The sequence below is a fragment of the Natator depressus genome, chromosome 4 (genome assembly GCF_965152275.1).
Source record: "Natator depressus isolate rNatDep1 chromosome 4, rNatDep2.hap1, whole genome shotgun sequence".
NCBI lineage: Eukaryota > Metazoa > Chordata > Testudines > Cheloniidae > Natator > Natator depressus.
The window spans coordinates 134,985,975-135,006,836 of record NC_134237.1 but is presented as its reverse complement, the minus strand read 5'-3'; the positions used below and the strand labels follow the sequence as shown (position 1 = coordinate 135,006,836).

Here is a 20,862-nt window from a genome sequence, read left to right as displayed (position 1 = left end):
TACCAGTGTAGTCCAAAAGATGGAAATGCATAACCTGAAGGCACAACATGAAGTCAAAACAATACATAAGCTTTCATATAAGCTTTCAAGTGCTTATAGTTTCCTACAGATTGCCAATGAGCAGCAGACTTCCATTACTGCTTTATCCACAGTTGAGAAAAAACATCCATGAAGATTAATTACAGGTAGGACCATCCAAACAGCATGAACTCTAACCTTTATGCTTCCTCCAATGAGATCAGGCGGCTCTTCGTCTGTTTCTAAGGCAACATTGATGGAGGCAAAGGGACGGCTAGCCATCTGTTGCATCTCACGGAGTAGTTGCTAGTGAATAAACACAGAGATATTAATACACTGTTCCAACATATAGAATACAAAAATGTTCGACAGATTTTACTGAATATGGAAAGACATGGACTCCAGCATGCAAACACTTCAAAACAAATTCCTGATGCTTTCACTGGGCATAAAGATGACACAAGGGAACCTGATGAGAACAATTTCTAAATAAAACCAATTGTATAAATATAAACAGATCTAAGTAACTCCACTCTGAAAATTTTGTAAGTCTACACAAATCAGACAGCTGCCAGTGTACTTACCATATTGGTATACCACAAATTAACATTAAACAGTCCTGTGTATTAGTCTAAACGTGCCAAATGTATCTGTGAACAGCAAGTATGGCTTGCAGGAATATGTTTTATTCAAATACAATACACGCTCCTGAATAAATCTTTAGAAGCCCCTAAAACACATTGTTCTCTTTACAAGTTGAGTTTTAGTGTTATGGTTCTCTCTCAAATATACAATGGCAGTCTCTAAGTGGCAGACTACAGTTCCAACTTTAGTTTAGCAGTAGTATGGAAAGATATCCTTTTAACTTCCTGTGGTTAAAAGTCCTTTGCACTAACTGCAGATCAAGTGATTGGTAATGAGATGTAGGTGTCAAACATCAATTCCAGCAGGACTGGGAATGATGTGGCACACTGCCTGTAAATAATGGAACAGTGATATGACACATTGGAAACAAATAGCATCAGCCACTTAAAGATCAGCATACTAATGAAATCCCTCTGATTTATATACTTACAGTATTTAGTATTTCACTTTTGTATTACTATTACCTGTCAATCACCTTACTATAACTACTACTTCTAATCCCAAAGCAACTTTGCTGACATATGGAACAGTACATATCACCATTCATTCCTGTCCAGGGCTTGGTTATGTCCCTCCAGATGATGTCCCACCATCTAGTCGGTGGTTGGCCTCTAGGTCTGACTGACTTTGGTTGTACTTGTACTATTTTCACCGGCATCCCATCATCTGTCTTCTGCAATGTCCTCACCATCATAATCTTCTGAATTGCAGCCAATCCCATATCCTGATTTCACATCCTACTCTCCTTCCAACTTAATTTGTCTTAAAATCATTCCACTATACAACTGCCATCTTCTGAAGAACTTATCTTTACTGCCTCCAGCCTTCTCATGTCTGTTCAGCTGCCTCCAGAGTAATATTGTTACTCTATGGTCCGGAATAAAGTAAAGTATAATTTCCAACTGTGAGCTCTTCCGTACCCAACCAATGTGGTCTCCTGTATGGCAGCAGTTACAAGGAAATTTCCTTAACTCCACCAGTACCAGCGCGGTCTGGCCTGGAGCAAACAGGGTTCTGACATTCTAGCTTGTAATACTTGTAATATGTTTAGCCATTACCTGAAATGCATGACCATTTCCATTTGCTAGGTTTGATAGGCCTGGCTTAAATCCCATGTAAGTCAGTCTTGACTTGCTGTACTGTTTTTATAACAAGTTAGTTTCAGATGCAATGGCTTACTAGGCCATTCCGTCATATTCAGTTAATAGGAATGATATTGCATAGCCTGCTGGCCTGCCAGGAACAGGTACTTGTTGTTTCACCCTAGTCCTCTTGCCTTCCCAGGTTAATGAGCACGGACTGCTTGGATCTGAAATCGGTCTCCATTCTCCTGGATACAGTTTGTTCACAGCACATTATTCCATAATATTTGGGGCAACTCTTCTGGGCTTTCCCAAGATGAGCTATCACCGTCTTGGAGAACCAATAACTACAACTCTATAAGTACTAAATTTATTCTATACTCAAAAAGCTAGACTAGTGAGATGTTAAAGATTTGCAAGTTAAAATACTTCCCCCCTCCTCTTTTAAATGTTTTTACTATCGGTAGGTCAAAAAATCAACTAATTATTATTTACAGGACTCAAGATGTGTTATGCAATTTGCGAACAAAATAAAATGAGTCCTTTTCTCAACCAACCTAAGACGACAGTCTCAGGGTGGCAGAAAAGGATATAACATACCAGCACAGGGAACAAATTTAGGGTTAGCCGACAGGCCTTGAGAGCCATAATTTCTGTATTTTCTTTAAACAGAGCACCTCCTTCTGTCCCTCTTCCTCTCTTGTCCAGCTGACTTCTGCTCAACTCATTCATTGCTGACCAAGGTGAAGAACATCCTTGTTCCCCATCTCTCTTCTACTCTGCCATTTCCACCCACAAACAGACAGGAAGTGGGGAGCGAAAACATTGACTTGGTAAATTTGAAATAGGATACATAGCTTTTCATCGGCAGGTCACTGGTGTGAATGTAGACAAGGTCAGTAGTGACCAACAATCTCTGCTATCTAGTCTTGTTTCAGTTTGGTGTTTTATGTGAAAAGCTCTTTTACTGCAGTTCCCATGGATCAGTATATGCATCATACAAATCATCATCAGGTTTTGCACTCTTGTGGGCAGTGTCAGCTAAGGCACTAAACAGAAGACTAAAAGACCTCTCCTCTCATCCCTAGAGCTGGGACTCGCTGTATTCCTGGGGGGATTCTGCACCACTGCACAATGAAGAATTTCAGAGTAACAGCCGTGTTAGTCTGTATTTGCAAAAAGAAAAGGAGTGCTTGTGGCACCTTAGAAACTAACCAATTTATCTGAGCATAAGCTTTCGTGAGCTACAGCTCAGTTCATCGGCTGCATACTCATGAATGCATCCGATGAAGTGAGCTGTAGCTCACGAAAGCTTATGCTCAAATAAATTGGTTAGTCTCTAAGGTGCCACAAGTACTCCTTTTCTTAATGCAGAATTTGTGCACAATTTCACGTTTTTCCTGCAGAACTGGGGCTGCTGAGCTTCTGGCCGCCACTGTGGGCCGCTGGACGCTGCAGAGCCCAGCTCTTAGTGAACAGAATGCCCAGCCCGCAAGGATAGAGGCTGCATGTTCTGGCTGCCCGGTTTGATCCTCATTCTCCCAGGGTCAGGACACCCAGCTCTGACAAACAGTGAGGATGGGCAGGGCCACACCACACCACGTTCCCTGGCTGGACAGTAAAGAAGCTGGGGTGGACTAAAGGCTCTGGGGGTGCAGGTATCTGGGACGGGTGCTGCCCCACAGCTGGGCTCGGGGGGAGTGGGATGTGGGTGTCTGGGGGGCAGAGGGGTGCGGGTGCGTTGGCTCTGGATAGATACGCTGGAGGGTAGGGATAGGATACAGAGGAACCTAGACAAATTAGAGGATTGGGCCAAAAGAAATCTGATGAGGTTCAACAAGGACAAGTACAGAGTCCTGCACTTAGGATGGAAGAATCCCATGCATTGCTACAGACTAGGGACCGAGTGGCTAGGCAGCAGTTCTGCAGAAAAGGACCGAGTGGTTACAGTGGATGAGAAGCTGGATATGAGTCGACAGTGTGTCCTTGTTGCCAAGAAGGCTAGCGGCATTTTGGGCTGTATAAGTAGGAGCATTGCCAGCAGATCGAGGGACGTAATCATTCCCCTCTATTCAGCATTGGTGAGGTCTCATCTGAGTACTGTGTCCAGTTTTGGGCTCCACACTACAAGAAGGATGGGCAACAAAAAGATTAGGGGGCTGGAGAATATGAGTTATGAGGAGAGGCTGAGGGAACTGGGATTATTTAGTCTGCAGAAGAGAAGAATGAGGGGGGATTTGATAGCTGCTTTCAACTACTTGAAAGGGGGTTCCAAAGAGGATGGATCTAGATTGTTCCCAGTGGTAGCAGATGACGGAACAAGGAGTAATGGTCTCAAGTTGCAGTGGGGGAGGTTTAGGTTGGATATTAGGAAAAACTTTTTCACTAGGAGGGTGGTGAAACACTGGAATGCATTACCTAGGGAGGTGGTGGAATCTCCTTCCTTAGAGGTTTTTAAGGTCAGGCTTGACAAAGCCGTGGCTGGGATGGGGATTGGTCCTGCTTGAAGCAGGGAGTTGGACTAGATGACCTCCTGAGGTCCCTTCCAATCCTGATATTCTATGATTCTAGGGATGCCCCATTGCTAGGCTCTGGGGGGAAGAAGGTGCAGGTGTCTGGGCTCTGGGGATGCCCATGGCTGGGCATTGGGGGGAAAGGGGTGTGGGTTTCTGGGCTCTGGGGGTGTCCACAGCTGGACTCTGGGGGAAGGGTGGTGTGGATGTCTAGGCTTTGGGGGGGACCCCATGCCTGGGCTCAAGGGCGGGTGTGAGTGTCTGGGCTCTGGGGGGAGGGGAGTGCAGGTGTCTGGGCTCTGGGGGTCCCACGCAGCCCCAAGTACCCCCAAGTGGAACTGGGTTGTCATAGGTATTTCTTTAACTCTCTACTCCGGGGGGCAGGGTGGGGAATCTTTTTTGTTGTCGTGTGTATTGTTGACATACTTGTTGAAAGGTATTTTGAAATAAATTACTGGTGTTATTACATTATGTTATTTTGACAAATAAAATATACAGAATTTTAAAATAGTGTGTGCAGAATTTTTAATTTTTTGGCACAGAATTCTCCCCAGGATGATGTGGTGAGGCTCAGACCACTATGCTTCTTCTATGGACAGAGGACTTCAATTTCTAGGATTTCAATCCAGCACCTTTCGCCAACACAAAATTAAAAAAGAAAATAGCAAATCTGGGTCTGATTTCTAAAAGATTAGCAAAAAAACAACAAGCTATATAATAGCACTGATTCTAGACATCACCACAAACAACTTAAAGGGAAAGCCTAGAAATTAGATTTTCTGTGCCTATGATGATCTTTTTAACTACTTGCCAGGCAAACCCAGCAGTGGTAAGGAACCACTCACTGATCTACTAAACCTCCAGAGTTTTAGAACACTTAAAATACACTCAGCAGATCGCAAACTAAAGCAAGTGTGAAGCACATTGTTGAGTAGTCATTCCCATAATTGTCCCCTTCAGCTATCATGAAGTGCTTTGTATAGCGGCTGTAAAATCAGAGAACAAGCTGTCCTGAAAAAGATGTCCAAAAGAAGAATGAACTAACTCTTAGAAGAAAGTTTAGTTTACTAAAGTTCATCACACCTGTTGAAATCAACAGCAACTTTATGGGATAAAATTCTGACAACACTGTGAAAATGCAAACAACTTTGAAGTGACATTACTGCCTACATTTTCAGAATTGGACAAGGATTTAGCTCTGCAACTACCATCATTTCAACAAAGGATTGCACCTCTCAGTATGAGTAATCTGAATATGTGGAATACTGTATAAATGCTGGCTATTATTTTCAGTTATTACAACAGACATCTATTTCAGAATAAAGTCTGGCTCTATGTCAACAACTGTATGGTCATATTTTAAGATGGAAAACCACTCCCAGTTTCAAACAGACTGACAGCTCATCTAAGCATAAGGATGTCCCTTCAAAAGGCAACCCAACAAATATAGCCTACGTACTTAAACTGTACCAGTTGAAGTTTGGCAGTTCAGCCTGTGTGCATATTTTAATGATATTGCCCTATTTACGGATTAAGCCTGCTGATGTAAAGACTGGTTGCTTTTCATATTTGTATAGAGTAAATCATGCAACAAAGAATAATAAGATCCACTACAAAAATGGGTTCTAGAAATAAATATTCCTTAATTAAGACCTTATTTTTCCCCAAGAGAGACACATTTTGTACACTTAATCTGTGCACATATATCCCTGCTGAATGACTGTCAATGTGGTTGATGTTTTAATGACGGTTTTGTGTTACAGTGCTAAGGAGACAGATTTTGCATGTGTAGTGTGTGTTCTTATCTGGAGAGAGAAAAGAAAATTTGAGTGAAAATGCAAAGTTTGCCAGTGGAAACATGCTATGTGGGTATTAGGTTATGGTAAAGAGATGTCCCATAACTTGGAATTGCCTTGCTTTCAGTGATTTGCTTTGTGGGAAGTCACACAACCAACCTTAATCACTTTTAAACAGTGTTTTTGTTTATAGAATACCTAATTGATAGGGCTACAGGAGTGTTTTAAACCACTTATGCCCTAAATGAAAACTTTAAGTCCAAATGTACTGTAAGTTCATGATATGATGTAATATACACTGCAGTTTGGACCGGCCAATACTCAATATTCATGTAATTACATTTTTTAAATCAGTGGAACATGTGCAAGTCTAATTCATACTGAGCATTGCAAGCTAAAGAGATTACAGAGCAGTTGGCATGGAAACAGAGCCCCAAGGCTTTGGTACAACAAGAGACTAAGACTATCCGACAGGAACAAACTGAGCAGACAGCATGTGGTGGGAAGAAGAGGGTATCAAGAATGTACAACAATTGGGGGGTGCCCCTCATATGGGCCCAAGATAGCAAATTGATGTTGAAGAAACGACACTGTTTCAGATCAGTGGCTCTTTAAAATCTAGCAACTGTAATTCCCAGAACTGCATATATGTGAACTGACACCCCAGTGGTGGGGAAACCCCATGTTAATATTGATGTGTTACTGATCTGAGAAGAAAGAGCATGAGAACTTAGGGAAACTGTTCAAGTGTCTTGCAATGGCAGAGTATTGCAGGAGACAGTGAAAAATGGCTATCTAGGTTGCAGGGTTGATTTATTAAAATAACCCAAGATGTATTTATTCCTGGGCAACGAAAGCTTGGGGGTCTGTATCCGCAAAAAGAACAGGAGTACTTGTGGCACCTTAGAGACTAACAAATTGAAACCATACTTTGCACTCAGCTAAAAATATAACCTCCTTTCTCAAATATTTTTACATATCAGTATGTTTGCTTTTATATCCTTTATCAGTTTTCTAAACTTGCTGCTGCTGCCTGTACTTTAAGAGTTAATCTCTCTTGGCTCAAGTCTCACTACCCAGTGTAAGCGGGGGAATAGTCCCACTATTGTGGGGAACTTTCCTGGCTTCTGCACTACCCCGGTGAAGTGGGCTAGCGAAAGGATCTGGGTCCTCGCTCCCACTTCCTTTACCCAGTGGCCTCTCTGCCCCTGAGGACTCCCCTTCCACTCTTCTATCTGGCAGAGTCCTCGTAACCCCAACCAGGCTGGGCCCAGGATTCCTGGGGGCTCGACCCCCAACCCTGCTGTGGTTACCTAGGACAGGGGCTAGGGTGTCCTCACTCCGGGGTACTTTCTCTGCACTGGGCACTTCTCTGACCCACTGATCATTATATACAATTTGAAGCAAATGCAAGTTATTTAATCAACAATTAATTTGAAAAAGAATAAGGCAAAATGGGAAAGGTTAAAGGAAACACATCACCCCGCTCTGTGGCAGGGAACTTCACAAACAGTATCTCTGGAACGTCAGAGCAGTTCACAGTCTGTTCCTTGTAAGTCCCAGGCCTCCTTCTCAGGCCTTGTCTGTGCTGTAGGGATGCCGTGGGTTGGACACTCGCTCTGGTGGTGGCCACACGCTCTCAGGCTCTAGGAGGCAGGGCCCTTCTTTGCAGCGTTGCCCCTGCCCTGTCAGGGTTACCAATCCCCCTCCGAGTCTGGCCTGCAGAGCCTCCTGGCTAAGGCATCTCCCTGTGCTGGGCCTACTGCCCAGGGTCCCCCCTCGCTCTTCCCAGCTGCTCCCGACACCCGGCTCCAGACTGCTCCTGCTCCAGCCCCAGCCCCACTCTGTCTTAGCTCCAGCTCCACTCTGCCTCAGCACGGCTGCTGCCCTGCCTCCAGCTCCTGGGCTGCTTCTCTGGCCCCTCTGGTTCTGGTTGCTGCAGCTCTGCTCCCAGGACAGGTCTGCTCTGCAGGCTGCTTCTGTGACTCTGCTCCCAGCACTGACCTGCTTCCTGGGCTGCTTTTCTGGCCCCTCTGGCTCTGGTTGCTGGAGCTCTGCTCCCAGGGCAAGTCTGCTCTCTCTGGGCTGTGCCTCTCGCTTTGGGGCTGCAGCTCTGCTCCCAGGACAGGGTCTGCTCTCTCTGGGCTGCTTTTCAAGTCCCTCTGGATCGGCACAGCTCTGCTCCCCAGCTCAGCTTGGGCCCCTGCTTTCTCCTTAGCTTGGCCCCACTCTGTCTGACCCAGGCAATTCCAGCTCCCACGGAGGATGGGACCTCCCTGGCCTCCTGACTCCCCGATTAGTCTGCTCACCCTGTCATTCAGGCTGACCTGGAGCATTGGCCTCTCCCCATTGCTCCTAGGGACTGGCAGTCTCAGGGTCCTGATTCCCCATTGACCCTTGCCCCTTTTAGTACTGGGAGGTAGCAACTAAAACACCCCCACTAAATGTTAGTAAGGGGGCAACAGTCCCCTTACATTACCCGTTGCTAAAATTCTGCCACAGCCACAATATTCACACCAGTACATCCCGGGCCCCATAGTAACAACATATACCCACATCATATCATATCAAAAACCCATTAACAATTATCAAAAGAACATTTAACATATTTAACATTCCACATCTACTTCTTCATACTATACATAACAATATTCATTAAAACACTACACAGAACCAACAACAATTATCTCTAAATCGAACAGGAAGTACACCCTTATTAGCCCTCTGGGACCGTCTTAAACTGGTGGTTCATTACTCATATTTTCTATTTCCCTATCCTCGGGTAATATTGGGTCAGTTTCAGGTCAATTCTTGTTAGGGTTTGGGTTTACCCCATTGGTTTTAGTCTCCTCGGGAAATGCTGCTCTATGCCTCCTATGAACCCTGGTAAGACTAAAAGTCCAATGCTTTAGCTGGTCCCTATGTACTACTCTCTCAGGACCTCCTTGTTCAGGCTGGATAGCGTACACTGGAAGTTCGGGATTGTTGTGGGTGACCACAGTGTGGGGATTTGGATCTCATTTGTCTTGTATTTTATTACGTCTCTGGCTACGAACTGGTACACAGTCACCAGGTCTGATGAGAGCCCCACTGGACTTGTGATCATGAGTCCTTTTCCTACTTTGGGCTGTGTCTTTAGTTGTACTGAGCACAACTTTGTTGGCTGTCTTTGGCCTGTCATGGACACCTTTGACCCAGTCATCGAAATTGGTCACCTCATCCTTTGAAAAGGCTTCTTGACACTTCTCTGGCAATACCCTTAAGTTAGCCACCTGTGCAGGAATTAGCCCTTGGCATGCCGCTTGAACTGGAACTAGCAATCTCCCACCACATCTTTCCTGAGGAAAGGTAACTTGTTCTCCCCTCTCCCCAAATGTTACCTTCACCTGAGGGATCACCTCCTCAGGCTGCAACTCCACAGTCTTCACGCTTGAGTTTAGAAGACTCACTGGTACTCTTCCTTTGATGGCACTAGTCAGTACATTGGTTGACTGAAGTCCATTAGGTAGGTTTATCCCAGATGTAGGCTCTACAAGAGCTAAACATCTATTAGTATTTTCTGATACACAGCAGTGTTCGTCAAGGATCTTCCCTCTCTGAGGAGGAATAACAGTCTTCTGTTTTCTGCCCACTTTAACATTTCCAGTCTGCCCCGCAGGGTCCAATGAATGGTTTTGTCTCTGTGCTTGAGCCAGTACTCTACTCAGCACAGCATTCTTCTTAGAGTGCCCATGACGGTTCATCCTCCTAGTTCCTTCTACTGGCAACGGTAGCTCTTTCAGCTCACTAACGATGTTCATCCCTAGAATCCCTGGGACGCCTTCTCCCATATGGCTCCATTCAGAGTCTTTGTCTTTCAGGATGAAGATGCACTTCCCTGGCAGTGTCTGGCCCATGTAGTCTATGTCTGCTTTGAGGCATCCCACCACTGGGATTGCCAGTCCATTAACTGCTGTTAGACGTACAAACCGTGTGCTGTGCATGGTCAGCTCCTTGTCTTTCAAATATTTTTGAAAATGCCACTCAGTAATGGTGGTGACTTCTGAGCCAGTATCTAACAAACATCTGGTCTTCACCCCTGCTATACATACTTCAGTAGTTAGACAATCTCCAAATGCTCGCTTACAGAAGTCACTAGATATGCCGGCATTGCCCACATTCCTTTCAACACTGTATGCAGAGTGATTTTCCACCAAAAAGAGGCCTATGAATCCTTCTGCCACTGCTTGGCCTTCTATTGTAGATGGACCACTCACTCCTGGTGCCCTATTGGTTTTCAGTGTCTGGGACTCTGTTCTCCTTCTCAGTGGACATTCCCGGCTAGTATGCCCCTGGCCTTTCACAAGTGTAACAGATGTACCTTCCCAGCTCATCCTTTAGTGGGGCTCTTCAGGATCCCGGTGCCCTTAGATACTTTGACATACTAATGGGATTTTTTTTTTCATTAACTCAGTTATCACTTTTATCATCTCCTCCTGTTGGACCACCAGTTTTTGGACAGCCTCACTTAAACTTTCCAGTGTTAACTGTGTTTGGGGCAGGGCCTTTTCCCCAGCAGCTGCATTCACTAGGCTCCCACTTTGTGTACGGGGGTTAGGCTTGGCTGTCTCTGTCACAGGAACTTCCTCTTCTTCTGACCACATAATGGCAGCCTGCATGAGTTCATGGAACTTCTTACTGGACTCTTCCTTAAACCTCCTTTTCATTTCGTGGCGGAGGGAATCATCCTGGAGCCCCAGCACTAACTGCTCTTTCAGAACCATATCTGGGTCTGGAACTCGTTGAGAGTCTCGCCACTCCACTTTGCTCATTCTCTCCTGGAGGTCATACACATATGCCTGGACAGTTTCACTAGGCTCCTGCTTTCTCTCAAAGAACTCCTTTAGTCGGGTTCCAATAGGTACCTTGTCTCCATACACTTCTAGGAGGAGTTCAAATACCTTTTCCACATCTTTTTGTCTGCCACTGCCATGAACTTTACTGTGGCCTTGGCCTGGCCCTTGAGGTGCTCCTCTACGAAGTCTACACAATCTTCTTCAAGTACTCTTAGCACACGCAGGGCCGCCTTCACAGACTTGACCCACTCCTCTACCGTAATGTCTCCTGATCTTGTCGGGAAGCCACCAAACTCTGTGACCTTCTGCTCCCGTGGGACATAAATAGTAGGGGGTTTCTTAGCTTCTGCTGCCTGCTGGTCTATTACCGCCTTAGCCAGTGCTAAGGCTTCTCTCTGTTCTGTTCTAGCTTCTGTTCTAGCTTTCAGTACTGGGAGCTAGCAACTAAAACACCCCCACTGAATGTTAGTAAGGGGGCAACAGACCCCTTACCCTGGGTAGCTCTTCACCTCCCCCCCGCGCCCTTTTCTTCCCCCTGCCTCTCCTCACTTGGACTCTTTCTCTGTGCTAAAAGAAAGTTTTTACAGAAACCTCCAAAAGATAAAGCAATTGAAAACAGTACAAAACAAGAAACAAAAAGAAAACAAGGTAAAAACTTTATTTTAAATAAATCCAGTAAATTAATTATTTTAACCCTTCAGGAACGCAAAAGCTGGAATTATTCCTAACTTTCTTGAAGATATGGTTGCCAAACAACAGAAATGCACACTCTGCTTCTAATCCTAACCACTCACTAATATTTGAAACATGGGCTTTTCTTATCTCCATATAGCAGAGTTTTAAAATAATGTTAAATATAAAGTAATGCAAAATTCCTTGTTACCAATTAATACAATTGATTTGGCATATATTAATATATTCTTTATCAATTTTTGTTAAAAGTTTTAAATAAGGCAATAATTTGTTTATTCAAATGTTTAACCCTTTTTATTTTTTGTTTGCCTTACTTTGTATAGTTATATATATATATATATAAAGTGGTACCACACCATTTTAATATTATGGTTGGGGTATAACCATCATAATGCCATTTTTTCCCCCAAGTTCAACAAGGTCTCAGTTATAAATATATGTACATATAGTTCTGCCTCAACAAATAATGCAATTGCAAACAAAAAGAATTCTCTTTTATTAATCACTGTTTTGTTTTCTTTTTTAATTTGTTATTCAAAGAAAAAATTTAAGGGGAAACCTCAACATTAAGGTAAAGAGAATATTAACAAAATGTCAATTTCTTGTTTGGGTTTTTATAAACTTGTTTGCACTTTTAAATATAGTTATAAGAATGAGATAGCAGAAATGTTTAAAAATAACAATTTACGCATAAAGCTAACCAAACGATTTCAACAGGTTTCCACGTTTTCAACAGGTTTCCACCTTTGGCTCCCAAACACAACAAAGCATCATGAAAGTTTAATACCCTCAAAGTATTTGCATGGACCTGTATTTAAAATTTATTTTGGTTTAATTTTATAGTTGGTTTGATTTTATACGCTTTTCTTTTGTTATGTTATGTTAGTGGGAAGCAGTGGTTGTTAAAGTTTGTGCTTCTAAACAGTATATGTATGTGTACATATGACACCATCTTATATACAAGCATAACCATGTTTTTCCAATCTGGTGTTTTGTATCACAAGCAAATTAACTCTAAAAAGCATGGTAAAAATTATGTTATTGACTCTTTTGCTAACACAGAATGTTCAGCAGGGAGAAAAAAGCAATACACCTTCTCACAGAAGATTGTGAGCATTTATTTTAGCAGTTAAGCACTACATTTAGTATAAAATATTAGTAATGCACCTCAAATGAAAATAAATGTCTATACAACAATTGCAAAAGTATAGCTTGAGTTATAAAAGACTTGGTCCCTATTACATTGTAAACAAACTAAATTAAACTTTGTATTAAGTTTGGGTGACTGAAAACAAAAACAAAAAAGGAAAAAGAAACAAAAAACTTTACTATGTTAACTAACAAAAGTTGTTTAAGTTGCATCCCACAGACCAAAGACACCAGAAAATATCACACCCTGAAGACACCTGAAAATATCAGTATACAGTGAAGAAACCCCCCAAGCATCGAGAAAAGAAAAATGAAGTGTTTTATAAATAGGAGACTGGTCAAATACACTCTACCTACCATATATGGACAATTAAGTTAACAATCATTAGCTGGACCAGGATAAACTGTCAATTAATTTCAACTTGCTTATTGTGTAAAAACAACTGCATTATCGCTGTACTACTGTATTATCGTTGTACTGTTGTATCATTGCTGCACAACACTCACAACGTGAATAACCTTGCTAACCTGTTTAACCAACACATAGGTAAAAATCAACAAACGAATGGCAGCAAACAACATGAAGGCAAAGAGAAACAAAGTGGTTTAAAAAAAATTGTTATACGGTAACTACAAATTAGGTATAAAAATTCCCTGTTAGTACTGGTCACAATTTGGGGTCAGTAACACTGCATCCTAACAGAGACACATGTTATTCAAAACAATTCTCTTCCGTGGCTGGGTACCAATACTAAATCCTGACACAGCAATACTTGAGAAATTGGTTACTGTCCATTCAGTAGGTTTTCTGAAAAACAACATCCATAAAAACAACTGGATCCACATCAACTATTGGTGTATCACAGAGCAATGCAATCCATGGAACAGAGAAGCTAGCAGTTCCTGTTTCCTACCCAGCAAAGCTTACAAGAGGTGATGACCAGCAGTAAGGGTAACCTATAACATAAATGGGCAGTACTGTGCAGTAACTAATTACAGGGGGGGGGGGTACAGCAAGGGGGGAGGGATAGCTCAGTGGTTTGAGCATTGGCCTGCTAAACCCAGGGTTGTCAGTTCAACCCTTGAGGTGGCCATTTAGGGATCGGGGGCAAAAATTGGGGATTGGTCCTGCTTTGAGCAGTGGGTTGGACTAGATGATCTCCTGAGGTCCCTTCCAACCCTGATATTCTATGATTCTAAAACATTTATAAATAAAGGCCTCATTTGTAGTGTCACTACTCCAAATTTCTGTTTTACTTCTCATATACATAATACTGTGGAACACACTATAACAATGCCTACCTCAGTATTTCAAAACACTCAGTCTACTACTAATGATGAGGATACAGATGATAACTGCAATTGCCCTAATAGGAGTGTGTTTCTATCTGTGACACCAAAGTAAAAGGGCCAGAGTACAAAACACCAGATTGGAAAAACATGGTTATGCTTGTATATAAGGTGGTGTCATATGTACACATACATATATACCCATATACGCTACAAATATATACTCCATATCCATATTATTCAAATATATTAATTATTTAGGAGTGCCTCTAAGGCTCAAGCATACTACTACATTCCTCAGTCATGGTCCCGGGCCTAATATTCCCAGGCCCACCATAAGGGAGTAAAAAAAATAAAAAAATTGGATAATAAAATCTGTCTATCAGTCATACAAGGGACTATGCAGACTAAAAGGACAGGGGCATGAGTGTATGGATGGTAAAATAAGGTCTGCTGTGGCAGCTATCTGCGCAGAGCTGGGGCAGCACACAGAGGGAACACACGGACGCAGCTGACTTATCAACATTGGATAGAGCAGAGCACCACACTAGTGATGTCTGATGACAAATGCTTGAAAGGAAAGATATTTTATTAATAAATTCCTTGCGGGCCATTGACTGACATTCTGTCTTGGAAAAGTTCTGTAGGTTGGCTAGCTTATTTCTGTGTTGTGTTCTTTTGGTGGTAGTGGTTCTTTTTTTCTTTGTTATTATTTTATTTATTTATTTTTTTGCATGGGTGGTACTTCTTTCCCTGGCTAATCCCAGGGGGAGGTTGTACACTACTGATACTCATCTGGGGACCACACAACAGAGATGGGCTCCTGGTACATATATCTCAATTGTGAAAATAGCTTGTTTGCTGTCCCCAGGAGCCTGACAGGCTGCCTTGCCCGTTCCCCCAGGCTGGCTAGCAGCCAAGTAAATGCTGTAGGAGCAACCTGGTACCACCTGGAGCTTTTACTTAGGAAATCAGGATAATTTTGAATTTGGGAAGGGATTTATAATTTTTCCCTCTGTAATCCCATGACAGTGCTGCTTCATGGGGAGTGGAATCCTCATATGCTTCTGGTCACAGGCTGCCTGAAATACTCAAGCTTTTAATGTGGAGGCAGTTTGGGGTGAAGAGAGAGAGACCCTTTCCTGCCTTTCAGAGTGAGCCCCTTTCCTTGGCAGTGCAAGGTTTATGGCTGATGATCAGAAGGCACAACTCCCATTCTTCTGCTGCCTCAAATCTGAGCCCCTTTCGCTGGCAGAGTGAGGGTCCTTGGGCTGAAAGCCAGACAGGCTCAGTTTCCATGAGGCTGCAATCTGAAGCAGGTACAGGCTTCTCTGCTTGGCCAGACATATTGCAGGGTGAGGAAGGGCCACTGAACACGTTCCCTGCTCAGAGAGAGAGACTGCGAGAGAGACTGATGACAGAGACAAACCCCAGCAAATGCTCCCTCGGGGGCAGAAGGCAAAGGAGAAGGCGGTTTTATCTCCTGGCCTTCACCTCACTTATTTATTTATTATCACCTCACTACACTAATTGCTGTTTTGTGAAGGACACGCTTGCCTTTGCCTTTTTGGGACATGGAGTCTGGGTTTTGCAGGACTTACCTCAAAGTATCATAAGAACCCCCCAATTCTCTGAGGGAGGAAAAGAGCTGTGTAGGTACCCTGCTTCTTTTCCTCCCTCCACCAGTAGCCCAGAAAGCGTCTTATTTTGTTACGCCAGGACCTACCCCAGGTCGGCTAGATGAAGTATGCATCCTCAGAGCCTCTTCCTATTCTGCTCGGTCTCCTGGTCAAGTTTCCCTGTGGTGGAATCATGGCTTCTTGGAGAGCTGGGGCCACAACATGCCTGTCCGACTCGGAGCCCTGTGCCTTAGCAAAGATAGGGTTGGCTGGCTGGGTGCAGGCTGGGCATTTTTTACCTTCTTCCATGCCTGGGAATGCTGCCTCATATACAGAGCACCTTTTGGATTCAGCCCACTGCTCTGGAAAGCAGAGCTCAGCAGGGAGGCGCCAGGTGGCTCTGACCACCATAATGCTCAGATCTCGGACCAAGAGAAGGCTTGAAAACCAAAAAAACCCTTTAAGTGCTCAGAAAACAGCTAAAAATAACATATCTAAAAGAAAAGGAGAGGAGTGAAGCAAACCGCCATTTTGCTGCTGCAGAGGCAGAAGATCTGTCAGCAAGCAGGAGACAGGCTGCGCTGAAGCGTTGAACCTCCTCTGGAAACTGCAGTCAGGAGGGGAACAGCCCATACATATCAAAATTGTGGGAGACTCTGGGCTGCAGAAAACAAGGTTTTATCTACCTTGAAAATGATCTCTCCAGCAGTTTAGGCAGCCTTATGAGTCCTTGCCACGTTCCTAGTATAAGAAACTTGCTTCTTTTGCTACCCTTCTTGTCTGCCCCTTTTGCATTTTCTGCGTGGAAGCTCTATACCTCCTTTCCACTACAGAATGGTTTCTTTTTAATATTCAATTCCAGGAGCTTGGGAATTTATTCATACATAAACCCAGGCTAGTCCTCAAGCTCTCTCATTAGCAATTCCTTACACTCAACATTTTTAACTCTCAACTAATTCTAGATCTTCTGTCTGCAGGGATGTTGATCTTCATCAGCTTTGGGGTGAATTTTGTTAACTCACCAGATTATTCTTTATTGCGGTTTTTCAGTGTCACTCTGATCTGGGTGGAGCTCTGTTTTACAATGATGTCCAATACCCATGTGCACACACTACATTCTCTTCAAGTGAAATTAGATTTTTGCATTTAGTTCAGCTTGCCACGCAAAACAGCAGTCATTTCTCTCAGGCATCCTTGTGGTTTCTCTCCTCTTTCATGGCCCTCTGTACAAGGCTGCCCTGGAGCACTCGATGGAGACCAGCAGCTTAAAGAAATTTGCCTCATCAGCTCTGTAGCTCTTTGTAATTTTAAAATATGCAACAATGGTGCAAATCTACCCAGTGGAGGGAATGTAATAAATAGTTACAGTTACACCCAGGCTTCAAAGGAAGTTTCGCTCTGTATGAAATGCTGAAACCTAGCTTCTCCTGATTAAAATTCTCAAGTAGACAGTCGCATCAAAACGGACCCGACCTGTGGTCTGTTATTGAACACTTTAAGAAAAAAAGATGATGAGATTTCAGATTGTGCAAGCAGCACCAAACTGCTGACCCTATCTTAAGTGGACAGTTCGTATCTTCCTATCACACAACACACTAAATTTAGTATATTTGAGCAGAAATGTGCTGTCCAGCAAGCACAAACTTAGTCCCCCTCATTTCTTAGAAAAGTCAGTCTTTTCCTAGGGCAAGACTGAGGGAAAGACTGATGCAGAACGAAAATGTCTCCTTCTCACTGACTAATCTTTGATAAATACCTTCAATTCTAGCTAGCACCACCAAACCAAGTAGGATGCCCAGGTGAAAAATATTCAAATCTCTCTCACCTTTCTTCAAAGCCTAGCGCATTGTAGAACAGGGGTAATTTAATCAAAGATCTAAAACCAAAAAATAAATGGCCTGTGTGGATTCCCACTGGTACGGGGAATTTGGCAGATGTTGGCTCAAGTGATTTGGCCTTCCAGCTAAGGCCTCAAAGTCCACTCTCTTCTGGGGCATCAAGTCCAACAAGTCTCCCACCCTGCTCCTGGGGTCCACTACAGCCCTCCTGGGCCACCTTTTGCTCAGTCTCCAAACTCAGCTGGCAGCTTTGAGGAGAGGCACACAAACACACAGCAGGCAGGTCACACGGGAGTCACCCTGGTCCAGGGCTTATTACAGGACCCAATCTTCATGCTGTGGCTCTCCACCTTTCCCAAAGATCTCCTGCAGGAGTAGTCCTGCTCCCTGACGCTCTTACCCCAACTGGGCTACATGCTTACTTTTATAATCACCTGTTCCCTAGCCAACCAGTTTTAGCTCAGAGCTATCTGAGCCATTAGAGGTGAGGCTGGGCCCCAATTTGCCTTAAAGGACCAGCCAACCCATGACTGATTTGAATGCACACACAATTGCATGCATACATTTTAGGCTCTATATATAAGATGTGTAAGATGTATAACTACATATAAGATGTGTAACTACAATTCAGATATTGGGGTTTGATTCAAAGTTTAAACGCATACGGTTAGTCTGGCTTCTGTTTATGTGCATTCACAAATACCTATTTTTGTGCACACACATCAGGTATTGCCCTACATGAGTCAGGCATGCACCAATGTACGTGTTCTGTGGTGCATGCTTAACTCTGCAAAAGGTGTCCCACGGTGTCTTTAAAACCTGCTCTACAGTTCTCATTTGATACCATGTGACAGAATTATAGTTTCCAGGCTACTGACAGTCACTCTTTGAATTTTAATTCTGTAAATAGGATACAGATAAATGCATAGATACATAAAATATAACTACCCCACAGAGAGGATCTCTGTTCTATCAGAAATAAGTGAACAGCAGCATTTGGCTACAATTGCGTTAGGTACTATGCATGTCAACAAATAAATTTTCTTAGACACTTTCATCATCACTGAAAATTAAGATTTAATTCCCTGGAGCGGTGTTTGTATTAATGTTAGCTAATTAGTTTTGTAACTGACTTTGCAGCCTGTGTTAAAAAAGAGAAGAGGAGGGAATTAATGTCCAAATGCTTCTCACCAGGCATTTCCACACTTCAAATTATAACAAACCTAGCAAGTAAAGCTGCTGGGAATTTGTCTCATGCTGAAATGACAGTGCCTCTTTACTTAATCAGTCCTGGATTAAAGAAGTTATTTATCATAATCATGCCCAATAGGAGAGGACACAAAAGCTGACCTTTAATAAGCCAACTAAGACGTCATTTTTAAGACGGAAGAGAGGTGCATGGTACATATAAAATACAAGAGATACAATGACAAGACAGCACCTTTGATTGACTATAGAGCTTTTAGCATAATAATGGAAGACTGTACATCTGTCACTCATTTTCCAAATGGTTAAATTAGACACTGTACTACTGACTCCCGTTGTCATAGCGAAAGATCTGTTCCTCTGAAAACACAACAGGCTGAATGAAAAAAAGAAGTAGTGCTCCTGCTAGGGTTAAACTCTCACCACAGCCTGAACCATTGGGCTGCAGCTCTCTTCCAGCATATATCAGAAGCAGCTTCTTTATTAGTACATCAAAACTGCAGGTATAAAGAAGAATGTGCAATTGCATGTCTGATTTATTCTTTCAATTGCCACTACGGTGCATACAAATCAGAAACTTACATGTATACATTGTCAGCCATAACTGGACACCTGCAAGTTCAACTGTGGCACATGCAACTAGCCTCGAATCTACTCCCGAATCTCTCTATACGTTAATAAATTTTTGCTGGTCCTCCCTCTACAGCCTCTCTCATTTCTTCTACACTTTTCTTAAGATGGTGACCAAAAAGCAAATACAGTATCCACGGTGAAGATTATTTAACATTTATATTGTGGTGGAGCTTAAGAGCCACAACCAGGATGGCTCCCATTCATAGATTTCAAGGCCACAAGGAATATTATGATATCTAGTCTGATCTGCATAGCAACACACCACAGAATTACACCAAGTGATCCCTGCATCAAGCACGTAACTTGTGGTTGAGTTAGAGCATATCTGACAGCCAAATAAAACTTCATTTAAGTTTTCAAGTGATCGAGAATTCACCACATCCTGACCCCAGATAAATTGTTTCAATGTTTAATTATCTCATTGCTAAAAATTTGCACTTTATTTCTAGCCTGAATTTGTCTAGCTTCAAGTTCCAGCCCCTGGAGCTTGTTATCTTTGTCTGCTGGACTGAAGAGCACTATAGTATCGATCAGGTAGGTACTCGGTCAGGCAGGTTTTACATAAGAACGGCTATACTGGGTCAGACTGGTGGTCCATCTAGCCCAATATTTTTTCTTCCGACAGTGGCCCATGCTAGGTGCTTCAGAGGGAATGAAGAAAACAGGTAATCATCAAGTGATCCATCCCGTCGCCTATTCCCAGCTTCTAGCAAACAGAGGCTAGGGACACCATCCTTAACCATCCTGGCTGATAGCCATTGATGGATCTATCCTCCATGAACTTATCTAGTTCTTTTTTTGAACACTGTTATAGTCTTGGACTTACAACATCATCTCGCAAAGAGTTCCAAACATTGACTGTGCGTTGTGTGAAGAAATACTTTCTTTTGTTTGTTTTAAACCTGCTGCCTATTAATTTAATTTGGTGACCCTAGTTCTCGTGTTATGAGAAACAGTTACTAACACTTCCTTATTTACTTCCTCCACACCAGCCATGATTTTACAGACCTCTATCATATCCCCTCTTAGTTGTCTCTTTTCCAAGCTAAAAAATCCCAGTCTTATTAATCTCTCCTTATATGGAAGCTATTCCATATCCCTAATCATTTTTTTTACCCTCTTCTGTACCTTTTTCAATTCCAAAGCATCTTTTCTGAGTGGGGTGACCACATCGGCACACAGTATTCAACATGCAGGTGTACCATGGATTTATACAGAGGCAAAATGATATTTTCTGTCTTACTATTTATCCCTTTCCTAATGATTCCCAACATTCTGTTTGCTTTTTTGACTGCCGCTGCACATTGAGAGGAGGTTTTCCAGATAAGTCATTCTTGTAGCACTTTCTTGAATCCTTTCCAATTCATCAACATCCTTTTTAAGGTGTGGACACTCCAAGTGCATACAATGCTTCAGTGACAGTCTCACTAATGCTCACTACCTCCTTACTTTTACTCTATAGTCCTCTGCTTATACATCCAAGGACCTCATTTGCTCTTAGCCATCTCTATGCATGGGGAATGCTTGCGTAGTTGGTTAGTCACC

General features: G+C 42.9%; 1 protein-coding gene across 2 annotated transcripts in view; it reads right to left on the bottom strand.

The window, feature by feature from the left end:
• The window catches only part of ATRN (attractin), a 265,369-nt gene that overhangs the window by 22,900 nt on the left and 221,607 nt on the right, over window positions 1-20,862 (bottom strand). For both annotated transcript variants that reach the window (XR_012639386.1, XM_074951939.1), the window contains exon 27: window positions 217-324. Coding sequence is in view for 1 of the 2 variants with exons in the window: in XM_074951939.1 (XP_074808040.1) it covers window positions 217-324 (108 nt within the window). In the remaining variant the exon portion in view is untranslated. The remainder of the gene's footprint in view (window positions 1-216; window positions 325-20,862) is intronic.